This window comes from Embiotoca jacksoni, unplaced genomic scaffold (genome assembly GCF_022577435.1).
Source record: "Embiotoca jacksoni isolate LCO1_2020_lvr unplaced genomic scaffold, fEmbJac1.0.p SCAF_13, whole genome shotgun sequence".
NCBI lineage: Eukaryota > Metazoa > Chordata > Actinopteri > Embiotocidae > Embiotoca > Embiotoca jacksoni.
Genome location: NW_027185263.1, coordinates 7,402,725 through 7,417,461, shown reverse-complemented (window position 1 = coordinate 7,417,461; position 14,737 = coordinate 7,402,725). Strand labels below are relative to the sequence as shown.

The 14,737-nt window shown below is 42.3% G+C and overlaps 1 protein-coding gene across 1 annotated transcript in view; it reads left to right on the top strand.

Annotated features, from left to right (window-relative positions):
* The window catches only part of LOC138196258 (CREB3 regulatory factor-like), a 28,768-nt gene extending 14,860 nt beyond the window's left edge, over positions 1–13,908 (top strand). Inside the window, 6 exon segments of the mRNA XM_069146141.1 lie at positions 2–1,070; positions 1,214–1,411; positions 2,481–2,670; positions 2,855–2,928; positions 3,201–3,320; positions 3,829–13,908. Coding sequence (XP_069002242.1) covers positions 2–1,070; positions 1,214–1,411; positions 2,481–2,670; positions 2,855–2,928; positions 3,201–3,320; positions 3,829–3,947 — 1,770 coding nt within the window. The 3' untranslated portion in view covers positions 3,948–13,908.
* The last annotated feature ends 829 nt before the right edge of the window (positions 13,909–14,737 follow it).

The following is a 14,737-nucleotide window of genomic DNA, read 5'->3' as shown; positions in this document are numbered from 1 at the left end:
CCCCCCTGCTGACCTGAGCCTGCCCGCCCAGCCTCAGCTGCCCCAGCTCCCCTGTCACAGTAAGAGACTCCTGGTGCCTGGCCAAGGATTGGGCCCCGGCCCCGTACGGCCTTCCCCGAGCTCCATGTCCTCCTCCCGTCCCACCCGCAGCCTTCTCCCGGACTTTCCCGAAGGCTCCCAGAATGCTACCAGACCTGTCCCCTCCAGCACTGAGACTATGGCCAAGACCCAGAGCCACCTCAGTCTCACCCAGGACCACAGCCAATCCCAAATCAAACCCCTGGGACGAGGAACCAAGATGGCAGCCTTTACTTCTCACAGCTCTGATTTTGTGCGGAAGGCTAAAGTCCGCGTGAGTGCCGTGCATAAAGCTCAAGCTGACATGCCTCCCCAGCCGGATTTTGAGAGGTCAGACCCCCCTCTCCCTCTCCCTCTCTCCCAGCCTCAAGATGAGAAGGCGTCCACTTCAGCAAGTGCCGCCTTAGTGGGACTTCCTGCTGCTGCAGCCGCCGGCTCCGGCAGCCTGGCAGGCTTTGAGAGGAGGGCGGAGGGGGCAGGGAGGAGAGAGATGCTTATTGGCTGGTCTGCCAGCGTGCCTCAGCTGGTTGAGGCGAGCCAGGCTTTGGAGGGCAGCACCTCTGGGCTAGTGAGCAGCGATAGCGTGGCAGGGGCCGGCAGTGTCGGCAGTGGCGGCAGTGGCGGTGGCGGTGGCGTTCTGGTCGTCGACGAAACGGAGAAGAGCAAGGAGGAGGAACACAACTACTCTTTGTTCCTGACCCGCAGCAGACTGGCCAGCAGGGCCCACTCCCAGGTGGCGGAGGAAGAGGAGGAAGAGGAGGAGGAAGAGGAGGAAGAGGAGGAAGAGGAAGAGGAGGAGGACGAGGAAGAGGCGGACGAGGAAGAGGCGGAGGAGGAGGAAGCCGATGGGCTCGAGCTGGACGACGAAGACCACGATGAGGGTTTCGGCAGCGAGCACGAGCTGTCTGAGAACGAGGAGGAGGAAGAGGAGGAGGACGATGACTACGAAGCAGACAAGGACGATGACATGAGTGACGCCTTCTCTGAGCCAGGTACCCTCCTTCTCTGTAAGAAATTCACTGGCTTGTCACTATTTGAGTAAATTGTTACTTAAATTATGAACTTCTTTTTTGTCTTCCTGTTGCTCTAATTTCCCCCTGTTTCTCCTGCCTCTTTTTCCTCCCAACTCCACCAGGCTGTGACGTGGAGCTGATGGAGGACATTAAAGGCCTGACAGCGGGAGTCTCCAGCCGGAAGCGAGGAAAGCGCCGTTACTTCTGGGAGTACAGCGAGCAGCTCACCCCCTCCAAACAGGAACGTATGCTTAAGCCGTCTGAGTGGGACCGACACACGCTGCCTAGCAACCTGTACCAGAAGAACGGGCCTCTCCATGGTACATGTACAACCACACACAAATACAAAATGTATACATGTAATTGTAACACACTGTATACGACTTGCTATTGAAAGCAGTTTAGTCAAAAGCTTCGTGGGAATGTTCAAAGGAATTTGACACAAACTGAAATAACCTTTTGGATTATTGTATTTTTCAAAATGTCATGTCACTGCCATGATCATCATATAAAACTCATCATACATGGCTTCTAGTGGAGACTGTAGTATAAATCTGTCAATCTTTGTGTGATGGGTTTAGATTTTCCACAACAGCAGCTGTGCATAGCACGCTGCAGTTTAAGTGATCACACTGGAAATATTAAATAAATAAAAGGCGTGTGTGTCGTTTAAAAAGCACAGGCCATTTTTACAGGCAGAAAAAATATTTCTCTTGCATTCGTGCCTGTATTTATGGAATCCTTTTATTTATAAATGAAGAACGTTTGAGTGCATAGAGGATGATTCGTATTGCATTTTGATCATTCGGAAAAGCATTTGAAAATTCGGTCATAACTAAGAGATGTGATCCAGCTGTCTGTACATGGAAAATCAGTTTGACAGCAATGAGAAACGGTATAAATACTCTGAGAGATTTTGAGTGAAGAGTAAAACTAACGTTTTAAGTCAAACTTAAAATAAAGTTAAAAAAAAATTAAGATTATGTGGAAAATTGGACTGGATTCTGTTCGTTTTTGAGACTGAGAAATTTCAAATATAGAGAGAAAACAACAAAGTTTTGGCTGATAGAGGTGCATTCAAATGTTTCAGGGTTAGTTTATCATACAGATCACAGCTTATTTAACGTACATCAAGTAATAGTGACACAAAATAAATAATAAAAGTGCATCCATAATGGAAATGACCCATTCAGTAACTGGTTATTTGTTTTACACAATGTAAACTATTATACAATGCATGCACTTTTACACCGACAGGTCATCATAGAGTGCATATACCGAGGTTAGAGTAGATCCCCCAGCTGTTGTCAGTCTCAGCGCTACAGACTATATTTGGAATATGATATGTAATTGATCCCCGATGCCTTCATTTTGTCTTTTGCTACACAGGTAAATACATGCTGAAGAAGTCTCGTCGCACAGATGTTGAAGACCTGACTCCCAATCCACGGAAGCTGCTGCAGATCGGCACAGAACTCCGCAAGCTGAACAAGGTGATCAGCGACCTGACGCCTGTCAGCGAGCTGCCGCTGACCGCACGGCCGCGGTCCCGCAAGGAGAAAAACAAGCTGGCGTCCAGGTAAAACACGCACGCATGTGGTCACCGTGTACAAGAGACCTGCACAGCTGTCTTGTGTGTGTAATCACGCTGATCTACACACAGTGTGGTTGGGTTGTCAAGATGCTGATTTGGCACGTTTCTCAGTGAGCTCCTGTTTCCTGTTATGCTCATAGCAACCCGCACTCATCTGTGTTTATTGTAGAGCTTGTCGTTTAAAAAAGAAGGCCCAGTATGAAGCAAACAAGGTGAAGCTTTGGGGACTGAGCACCGAGTACGGTACGTTGCTTCTGACACACGACGCGTGACCGCATCATCAACCTCTGCATCCATTTTGATGTTCTTCTCCTTCAAATTTATTTCTCTTAATAATGAAGACGATGTTTATCATATTTTGCTTGTGTCTTTGGCACATTAGAAAAGAGCACCAACAACTGAGCATTTGTTTTTGTTTTTGTTAGTCCTTGACCTGAAGATGAAAGTATTTTGAATCAATATTTTGTGCTCATGCTTCAGAGTGTATGATCCGTCAAACACACGTTTCCCTGTAGATCGGCTGCTGTTTGTGATCAATGCCATCAAGGAGGAGATCGTGGTGCGGGTGGAGGACTCTTCTCCGCGTCCAACCAACATGACTGATACGCTGGAGCGGCTCATCCAGGAGACACTCGGTGAGAAACAAAGTCATTTAAAGCCGACCGGTCCCCAAAAAACAGACACGTTGTAGTCGACAGTTCTTTGACTGTGGTGGAAACCGAACAAATTTGAATGAAAATAAATGAAATAAATATGAGGAATTCAAAAGAGGAAAAAAGCAGCATAGTCTGAAGTGAGCAAAATGTTACTTACATGAAAGTTGTAAAAAGGCTAATATTAACTGAACAAATCATTCAGTTACCAGCCAACCAGAAGAGAAAAGCTCATGTTATAAACACTCACGCAAACCAGAAGCCAATGACAACACAGACTACTTTTTAAAGGATATTGACGGACTCTGTTTGCCTAAAGAAATCTATGGAGAAAATGTTGATTCAATTATCATTTTGCAAATGACATCAAACTCAGTGTGAACGGGCAATAATAATGCCATGTTGTCTGTAGCTGCTGTACACAACACACAGTTGTATATATACAACATTAAAGTAACATCTTTTTTTCCGAATGTTTGTGTGCGTGCAGTGCCGTCACCTGTCGCTGGGGAAACTTCAGACTTTGTTAACAAGATCTTGGAGAACACGGGACGCGGCGATCCCACCGGCGGACTTGTCGGCCTGAGAGTCCCCACCTCCAAAATCTAGACAAGGCTGCGGCCCACCGAGAGGAGTGGGCTAAATATTACCACCATGCTGTCCTATTGTAACTATGCTCCCCTCTGCATGCCCCTCCAACCCAGAGTACATACACATTGTTAGTCACACAAACCCGCATACCACTCCCCGTGTGTATGTATGTGTGCTTGTTTTCGCCATGCAACTGTATGGCATACACCCTAGCTTTCTGTCTCTGCGCGCTGTGTGCAGAGACAACGCATCACTGTCTCCCAACTCATTGTGAACGTCTGTTGGGAAAAGCACCTCTAAAAGCAGGTGATGGTTAGGTGTATAGCTAATAGCACGTCCTAAATCCACTGGTGATTATTAGATGTGTTTAACATAGCATTGTGTAGGGTTGGTTCTGTTGGAGGTCTGCTTCCAGGGCTGAGATACGACAGTCACACGAGTGTAACCACTGGAATACTTTCACACAATTTGTTTGAGGTAGCAATGACAGAGGAAGAATTGTTACGCATCAGACACTGTAAGAGGATGAAAAAGTTCCAGTTATCATTTCCTAGATGAGGTTCACCTCACAAAAACGAACTCCAGCCTGTTAAATTGACCCATGCAGTAAAGCACTTTGATGAAAATGGCTTTGAGGGCCAAGACAGCTGCAGAGAAATGAAGCAGCGTCCTCCGAGCCGTTACGGGGTGGCAGGAGATATTTTGTATTGAAGGCCTAAATATGTTCATGCCATCCCCTGTTTGCCAATCAGCTCTGTAAAAATGGAGGAGTTAACGTCAAGCAAATCATGCTCGAAACAAAAAAGAAATTCAACATTTAAGCGACAGACCTCCTGCTAGTTCGTGGCAGGAAGGAGGAAGGAGGAAGCTTCCTGGCTGGTTTGGACAATGTGAACTTAAACCACGGGAGGTAGTTCACCGCGTGGAGAGGAAGTGCATGTAGCATGGTGCTTTATGGCCTTGTGCTGGGTATAACTGGACTGGGTGAAATGGGCATTTTGCCAGTATGGGAACAGAAATAATGCGAGGAAGATGCTAATGGTGGTGGCGGTGGGGCTAAAGATGACATTAAGTGATCTATCTCCTCCAGGAATCTTGTTTATACAAGTGTCTCCCAGCGAAAGGCACCGGTGCCCCTTTTTGTACAGTAGAGATGACCAGGCAGTTTGGTGTGTTCATACTCGTGTTTGATCAGAGTTCTATTCATTGTGCCTTGTGTATGTATGTGTGTGTTTCTGTAAGTCAGAATGAGTGTGTGTGAGATGGACTGAACGAGATGAGGTGATTGGTCAGAACTCCCTGAGGTCCAGCCTAAGGTGAGGTCTACTTTACACTGAGGGAGACTGTTAGTGAATGCGTGGTGGGACACACTTGTTGGGGTTTGTTGTGTATTTCAGTCGTTCAGCGATATTCTGAATGTACATAAACGAATAGAAGCTCTTGTTGCGTGATGCCACAGAGTCTGTGTATATAGGAGGGCTCTGCAATAGAATATTTTTTGTTTTTGGTACTCTTGTCTTTAGGGATCTGGGGAGGGTTAACAAATATTTTTTGTTTAGAGTTACAAAAAAAAGATTTGCACACTATATTTTGATTGTTTTTTGTACCAAAGACACATGCAACGAAATGGCGACCAGCCAGTTAAAGTAAGGTTTCTGCACAGCTTACCTGACGCCGTATTGAATGTAAGAAATGTGGGAGGGTCAGGGAACTTCATAGAACTGTGAAATTAGCTCGGGTCCAATTCTGTACAGAAAAGGAACATTCATTTCTTTTTTTTTCCTTTTTTTTTATCTAAAAATGAATCCCATCTGTGGGCTTCTCCATAGATTTGTTGCTTCGGAAGCACTTCATTCCTGAACTGATTCCTCCCTCCACATACTAATTGCGTTAATGGCGCTATCTAGGACAAAAACCAGAAGCGCTAGTAGATAAGCTATGTTACATTTTTGCTCGTTTGTCAAAATGTCACCAACAGTAACCAAAATGTTGTGTAATTTCTGTATGTAGGCGAGGTCTAGTTCATCATTAAAATATTAACGCAATTTGTGTTTTAAAGTACTGTATATAGAAACATTACTGATATATCTATCCATGGTGAAATGCCACTTTTCATGACAATGGATTCATTTTTAAGCATGACACATTTCTAAATGCTACCCCTGCATCAAGAAAGTTAGGGGGGAAAAAAAAAACACAAAAACCAAAAAAAAAAAAAAAAGTTCTTGTTATATTTTTGTATTTTAGCTGCCTGCTAGTTTCCTGTTGGTTTGGAGGTGCTTGTCGCTCAGAGGAGGAGATCTGAAGGAAAAGAGGAGAAAGGGAAGCCTTAGTCTAGTTTGAACGGTCTATAAAGAGAATGAGCACATGCTGTCTTAAGCGAGGACAGGGACGGATTCAGGAAAGCAGGAAACTCGGAGGACAGCAGTGTGACGTGAGGGCAGATGAGGAACCGGCTGCAGTCATTGTAGTCTGTTCCCGACTGGTCTGGATTCAGCACCGGGCTCCATCATGGAGAACTTTTACATTCTTGAAGCCGGTTGAATTTTGTAGTCCCCGGGATGAACATTGCTGCCTTTGAGGTTGCATTGCTAAATTTAATCTGCGTGGCCTCACTTTGCCTTCATGCTTATATCCTTCCTGACTTGTCGCAACATCAAAGAATAACTTTAAATTTCACAAAAACACAAGACTTACAATGAACGTGGCGGCGTGCGCGGCCTTTTAAAAGAAGATGCCCGACACATCATCTCCCGGCTGCCTCCTCAGAGGAATGGATGTTCTTCCCAGGAATTTTCAAAATGAAACCAGACTTCATTAATTCAGCAGGCAAGCATGATGAAAAATACGAGTTTGCGGCTGAATTCAGATCAGTTTGAAGTGAAGAAAGTTCTCCTTCACGGAACGATGTCTGACGATGGTAGAGCTGTGGTCTTTCTGTATCGTGTGATTGAATAACAGCTAGTGCTACACATATACAGTATATATTTTTACTGTTTTCTGTTCTGTCTAAAAAGGGAGAAATGGTGCTTTTTCTGAAACTAGAATGATGAGTATCCATGATTCTTATTTGACTTCTTAGACTAGTTGTAGCCTAGTGACTTGCTCTCCCCTACCGTCCATAGCTATTTTCTTAGTAGTGATTCAGTTTTGTAAATAAACTATAAGTTAATATGTATCTTCTAAATGTTAGATATATGTATAGAATACTTTATCTTATATGTTTGAAAACAAAAGCACTTTGTCCAAAAAAGAAAAAAAGAAAAAACAAAAAGAAAAGCATTTTTTTCTTCCATTTGCTGCTAAATGGCCTGGTGTGAATGCTGCAAGTGTACTTGATGACTACTTGCTAGGATAGGTCTATTACCTGACCCGGCTAGGTCTATGAACTGGCGAGGAATATGTTTGTGGCCTGACAAGGGTTAGAGCTACACGTTTCTGGAGCCATGAAATGATATGAGCTATTGTATGAGAGCGTATCATTGGTTGACTTCGGGAAGCCCAGTGTCCTGACAGGATATGTCTATTTCCTGGTCAGGTACTGTGTGATAGTATGTTTGTGGTCTTAAAAAAACAAAAAAAAACTGAGGGTTTTGATTCCAGGGCCCCTACATTGATCCTGATGCTGACTCCCTTGGCATCATGATTTATTTGCCTTCAGTAGAGGTTTCCTATGGAAAAACTGATTCTGCTTTGGCTTCCTCTTCAGGGCGATGTACAGTGTAGACACATTTCTTCAGAGAGCTATATTGTTATCATTTGTAAACTGATTTCTACTTGTGACTTAATGAGGAGAGGTTTAGCCCGGGGCGGCCGGGAAGTGCTTGTTCGAAAGATGTTGTTCCCGTCCGCCTTGGGGGAAGTTACTATATCACTGTACTGTATGGCAAGCCAATTACAAATGGAAACTCAATCCGGACACTTATTGCCTTCTTAAACTGCTTTTCACACACACAAACAAAAACAACAACATGGCAGACGTGTCACTTGCCCGACATTGTTCTGCCAATACGGTAAAATACCAACAAAACAATTCAGCCCGATTGGCTCAAAACAACCTGGACTGAAGTAGCAGACGTGGTGGAATATATCTGAAAAATGGCTTCAAAAGTTTGGAGGACTTCAGTTTTGTCTTTAGCGACAAAATCGGAAGCCTTTTTTTTTCAGCTATAGTTTTCGTCCAGGTCTGACAGGGTGGTTAACAGTGGTTAAAGGGCCGCTGGTTGCCGGCCAACGAGACAAGTGTGCGTGTTTTGCTGTCGATCACGAGGCTGGTTTCAAGAAAGAGTCCTCACAGGTTTTTACATTTAACGTGATAGGCGCAAGCTGTGCAACTTTACATTCAAACAAGGAGACTCTGTGGCATTTTAACAGTCAAGGAAATGAGTGAAAATCCACGCCAGTAAATATATTCCTTATTCTTTTCATTTTTGATGACATGAATACTATACAGTCAACTATTAAGCTAATAGAGTGTGTAATTTTGTGCTACTCTTGTCCAATAACAGCTACGTGGATCCATAAAGCTCTTCTTCAGCAAATCAGGGTAATATCGTTCTTCTATCTGACATGTGATGACATAAAAGCAAAAGAAAATATATTTATGTATTCCAATTATTGTCGCCATTCTTTACTCTGTGCAAAATATTGTGTGTGTGTGTGTGTGTGCGTGTGTGTGCGTGTGTGTGCGCGCGTGTGTGCGCGTTATAAATTAATGTCAATCAATATGGTGCAATGCTCTATACACAAAGTAAAAACAAAGGCCAACAGACTTGTCACAAGAATTCACAAAATGTCTCCGCTTTCCACAAATTCGTCTTAAAACAAACACAAACATTTTCCTCTCAAGAAGGATTTGACTCTTGACTCCCAGTCGAGATCCGACCAGAATCCAACCGGGGTTTGTGTTTCACAACAGACCCTCCCCCCCCCCCCCCCCCTCCCCCTCCCCCCACCCACCCCTCTTCCCCTGATCAATTTCATTGACTAACTTTCTATGAATGGCATGATTTCACTGTTGGACCAATCAGAGGAAGACTCGCGCTGATTCTTGCTCCAAACAACAACCGAATGGTGATTTCTGTGTTATTGACCTGTGTGATCGTTGTTGTAAGCATACCATGACTTCTTTTGTAAAAGCCAGTCTCCTGGATTTGATACCACCGCCCAAAGTCGCAGTGGGTTTTTATACAACAGGTGCAAAATAGATACACACAGATGCATAACAGCTTACTGGGTTTCATGTTTCATTAAAGGGAGGGAATTCCGAATGCAATGTGTTGATTTATATTTGATTTGTATAGAACGATCTCCAGAGGAAATGCATGGTAACACTTTGTTTTACAATCTGTAATTTCCAAATAATTTCCAAGAAGTTTCCTTCTGTATAAGATTATATAATTTGACACTAATGTTGGAGACAGCGATGGATTGATTGATACACTTTTTGTTAATTGATTCCAGTCCAGCAGGTCAGATTAATATGCCAACAATATGACAGGCAAAAGTATAATGAAAATCCATGTGAAGTTGTCAGTGATCATTTACTATTTAATCAATTTGACTACAGTTTGACTCAACTCAATGAGCTCAGAGATGCTACAACGCAGCGTAGTTTTGATTTTACAACTTTCCTTTTTTTTTTTTTCCTCACCGCTGCTGTAGCATCGTTTCTGACCGCAGCAGAGAGCTGTTCAGCAAATAGACATCTCCTGCCCAGCAGCAAACAGCAGACAGACACAGTCAGACACTGGCGCTCCCCCAGGAGTTGGTAACGACCAAAAACAGAGCTGGAAGTGGAGTGATTATTGGACAGGTTCATGACATGGCCGGTAATTGATAATATGGTCACCAAAGCAACTTCATGTTTGTCGTGTTTAAAGGTGGTTGTGTCTCTTTAACGGGGCAGTTTTTACCTAAAGCTACCGCCAAAATACAAACAGCGGTTGTTTCCAGGAAACTTCTTAGAAGATTATCGATCTGTAAAATAAGTGATACCAAATATCCTCAAATGATTGGGGTTGGCAAAACTTACAACTATAAATGACGTCACCTCTTGCTGGCTGTGATGTCAGATCTCAGAGTCTGGCTTAGACTTGGCATTTCAAATGTTTCCTGTATTGTTTGAACTTATGTGTTCTGCCCCCGTTGCTTGTAAAAACACCTCCTTTTCGGGGGCTGTATGCTTACTACCCTCCACTTTTTCCCAGAGGCGAGAATGCAGCAGGAGTTAATGTTTCTGCATGTCGATTCCCCGCGTAGCGCTGAGAAATTCAAGTGACGTCTGGAGTTCTTCACAGCTTGGGAAATAATTTGGCCGATCATCAGAAAGGGTCTTCTCCATCACAAAGTCGCTGCATGGCTTTTTGGGGTCTCTTGTACTCTCAGTCGTATGATTTCATACTTGCTGCTATTGAATGAGCACAAAGAGACTTTTGGTTTAGGGTGTCCAGGACACAATTACAGTATATGAATACCACACACCCCTGTTTTTTTTTTTTGTTTGTTTTTTTCCACACCTTTATTTTTCTATGACAGTCAAAAGACCCACAGCGTTACCCACCTTGCACTTGGTTTTTACACATACAAGGAAAAAAAAAACAACCAATATTTTGAATATGATGCCTGCTGAACCAGGTGCCTTAATCAAATATATGAGAACACAAATCTGCACCTTCTGTCAGTCTGGAGGGGGTTACCCGACAGAAACAAGGGGCTGGGTTTCCCAAAACCTAAACCGGAGGAAATGAAAACCTCATACTAAACCTAAATCAGTACATTTTGTATAATAATCAAACCTTTAACAGCAGATAAGAGCTGCTTGTCATGTTCCTCTCCAAAGGCATACTGAAGAAGAGCATCAATGAAAACGAATTCGATGTTGCTTTGGGAAACCTGGTTCGGTTTTTAACTCTTTCTCTGCCCACTACGCCAGATTATTGTGTTTTCTGTATTGGCTGCTGCTGCTATCACCGCTGGTGTGTCCGTGTAGAGAAGAGCAAACTTCCACTGTGTCTGAGACAGAGGGAGACTTGGGCCTGCTTTTTACCTATAGTCAATTACAATGCATTCTTCTTCTTCTTCTGTGGTTTCGACATGGTGCACTGTGTCGCTGCCTCTTGAGACCTTTTTGAGACAGAAAAAAAAAACCTATAAAAAACAAAACAAAAACTGAACTTTCCATTTCTTAACTTTGCTATTATAAAGTGCCAGACCCTCCTTGAAGTCAGTGTTGGCACTGAGTCGCAGGTTGCGAATGAAGCGACAAACTGAGCATGGAGGTAAACTGTGGTGCTAATCTGTCAGTGGCTGGGTGCTAACATGGCTGTGTTGAATAGCTGTATTGGCCATATTATTCCTTCTGTTGATGACTCTGGTCAGTCTTGTGTTTCTGACTGACTACTGCACTGCTGTATGCTGACATAGCGAGGTATAACTCTGCTGCTGCTGCTTTGCGGATGAATGTAGACTAGTCTTCCTCGGCAGGATCACACAGACAGGCGAGAGTGTCTGGTGGAGCTTTTCCTGTTGTTCAATTTGGTTTGGGGGACAGAGGGAGACTCTTGTCGTCAGAAACCAGAAAGATCATGAATGTTGTATCTTTTTATGGCGGCTCTCCTGCTTTTATGTTTGATTCATTTTGTGAGTTGATATTTATGCTCTGACTTTGTCAAATATTGCACGATTGATTATTTTTTTTTTTTCCTAGCGTACCATTTCTTTGATATTTATTTATTTAGTCCTATAATTTAACATGCAAGAAGACAATTTATTGAAACTAAACTTTATAGCTTTTCCAATGAAGCAGGCTTTGCCGCGAGTTCGAGACTTCGCATGAGCATCACAGACATGACTCAAAGTCACAATGAAACCAGAAATATCTTTTTTTCTATTCTCAAAATTCCACATGTTACTGTTCACAGCTGTCTGACAAATACTCATTGTCATTACAAAAGTTACTTTCTTGTATTTTTATATAAAAATGTGGTTAGATTACTGATTTTATATCTCTAATTTTATCTCCCTTACCATAAATAGGATTTTTGAACAATCCGGCCACCACACTATACACATGGAAATGGTTGGAAAGACAATCATTGATCACTATTTAGTAAATGATCCATGTTTAAGTTTATTAGTTTAAGAAGATACTGATAGCTGACATTTAAAATTATGACATCTCGTGTTTAATTTTTAAATTAAAAGTTTTACAGGAATTAAGTGCTGGAGTTCTACTGTTGTGGAGACTCCATATGTTGGCTTTCATGAAAAGAAAATAGTTTGAACATGAAAATACTACACACACCTTCTGTTATCCCAGTAAAGAAACTGCTTGAAGTTATTTTATCGACATTATGTCATGGCCGAACATCAGTTCAAGGAAACGGGATGCTGGCGGAGCTGCGATTTCATTATGATTTTGAGCATTCTTCGTGTGCGAGGCCCATGAAGCAATTTGTCATTGGAGGTTTGATGTGGTCAGAGGGGGCAGCAGAGCCTTAAAGCAGGCTCATCGAGCCACCGAACCAAACCTCACCTTGACCAGATTCTCTTCGCCATGACTCTGGACTGAGATTCAGGTGCTTCACGGCCTTTGAGCTCAGGTTAGGAGTCGGCTGTCTCTATCTTCGTTGGGGAAATTTTGTCCATTTAATGGGAAAGCTTCATACTGTGCCAGAGATGTTTTGCCCCTTCTGGGTGCTTTTTGAATGTTTTTTTTGGTGGGTTTTTTTTTTTTGTTTGTTTTTTTCAGAAGGGCTTTGGTTCGCAGTTGTCTTGTCAGGGAGCTCCTGAGATTAGTCAGGGGTCACTAAAGGCTGGTGGGCAGAGACCCCTCACCCTCCCCTGCAATGAATGATGGGGTAGGGGGTTGTTTCCTCTTCTGCAGACTGATCTTATTAAAACAAACAACAACAACAACCACAACCCACCCTCGATAATAAAAACAAAAACGCCTCTTGCTATTTATACACATGTACAATTCATCATCCAACACTGCAATGATTTACATCTCCTTCCAGACTTGCCAAAATGCATGGAGCAAGAGACAAAAAGAAAAATGTTTATCTCAAGGCATCTGCTCTGTTTCTTTTCTCTCTCTTATTTTGAAATTTTAATAATATCAACAAACAGTAAGAAGATTTTATAGGAAATCCGTACAAGTCCAAACATGTAGAGGATGTGGGAGGTATTGGTCATCGTGAGCTCCACAGCTACATGCCATTGTGATGATGCTTCTGGTCTTGTATGGTAACTTATTTGACTAGATCAAACAGCATGGGATCTTTCTGTAGTTAGTCCTGTGTGTGTTCCTCTCCCCAGTCTCAGTAGGAGGGCTGTACTTCGTTGCTAAGTGCTCTATAATAGATCTCTTGGTGATTATAATTTCATAAAGAAGCAAAACCTGCAGAAAGTGTATCCTGCTGAAACTAACTCGATCCTCTCTTTAGCAATGACGTCTATATTTGTAGTTCACATATATGCCTGTTCAAATACAATATCTTGACAGTTGTTATATTTATGTTGTGTAATAAATGTTGTGCTGGGTTTATACTTTTGTTTTGACTAACTTTTTGTTTGACATTGTATTTTTCTTTTTGTTTTCTCAGAGGCACAGTGGGTGGCTCTATGCACAGGCATGGAAATGTAAAATATTTTTTGTTGTTGTTTTTGGTTTGTACTGTAATGGCTCATTCTGTTTCAGAGCTTCTGACAGTTTTGGTCTCTGGCTGCTTGACATCCTGCGGACACCTGCCCTGGATCTCTGTTGTGTTATTGTGCCTCTCTCTCTCTCTCTCTCTCTCTCCCTCTCTCTCTCTCTTTATTTTTTTTAATTTTTTTTTTCTTATTTTTAAAAAAAAAAATCATTCTATCTCTGTTGTATCAGCTAGGAGTTGGTACCGCAGCTCTGCTTGTAACCACATTAGTCTGATTATTTTATTGATTTTAATATCAAAATAATAAAACCATTAGCACCCCATCCTGACTCTTGCATTTTGAATGAACTGATTCAATTAAATGAGCATACTGATTTATTCACGTTTGTATTGTATTTCGTTGTGTAAATCAACATAGAACAATTTCACAAGTTCTTTAATCACATACGAGAAGAGAAGAGCAGGCCTGTTGATGTGTGATACACTGAAGATTATTTCATTATTTTATTATTTGCCTGCTTCAGTAGTAAAGTAGTAAATAAATATCCTAGTTGGGTTGTAGCAGCATAATCCTTAATAGATTGGGGGAAAAAAAAAATCTAAATTAACTATAAAGATAAATGACTAATAATTTTAACTAATAAGATAAATAACTAATAATATTATAAAGATACAATTCTGGCTATATTAAAAAAGCAGCTACAATATAAAGAGGAAAATATCACATCACTTACAAAGTAGCCCGCAAATGTTGTTCATAAGCAGCAGAAACTGGAAAAGCGTGTCTGTAGTTAGAGCCCGAGCACCGATGGTGCGAAAGCCATATTGTTATTCAACGATTATTATTCTCCTTAAACAAATGCATTTTTGGAGGCGTTATCATACTCAAAAACTCATGAAAGTTGGTACACCCGTCTCTCCCGGTGAAAAATTATATATTTTAGTGGAGTCGCGAGTGGACGTGGCCAAATGGCTCGCTAGCGCCCCCTAAAGAGATGCCCCGGCAGCTCCATTTACCTACATGCACGAAATTCGGTGGACAATTCACACACGTTGTGCTTTAACAAACTCCTACAGATTTTGTCGCACCGACTTGAAATTTAGTCTGTGCACTCTTAACATGTTTGGAATTAAAAGTTATCAAAAGAATTT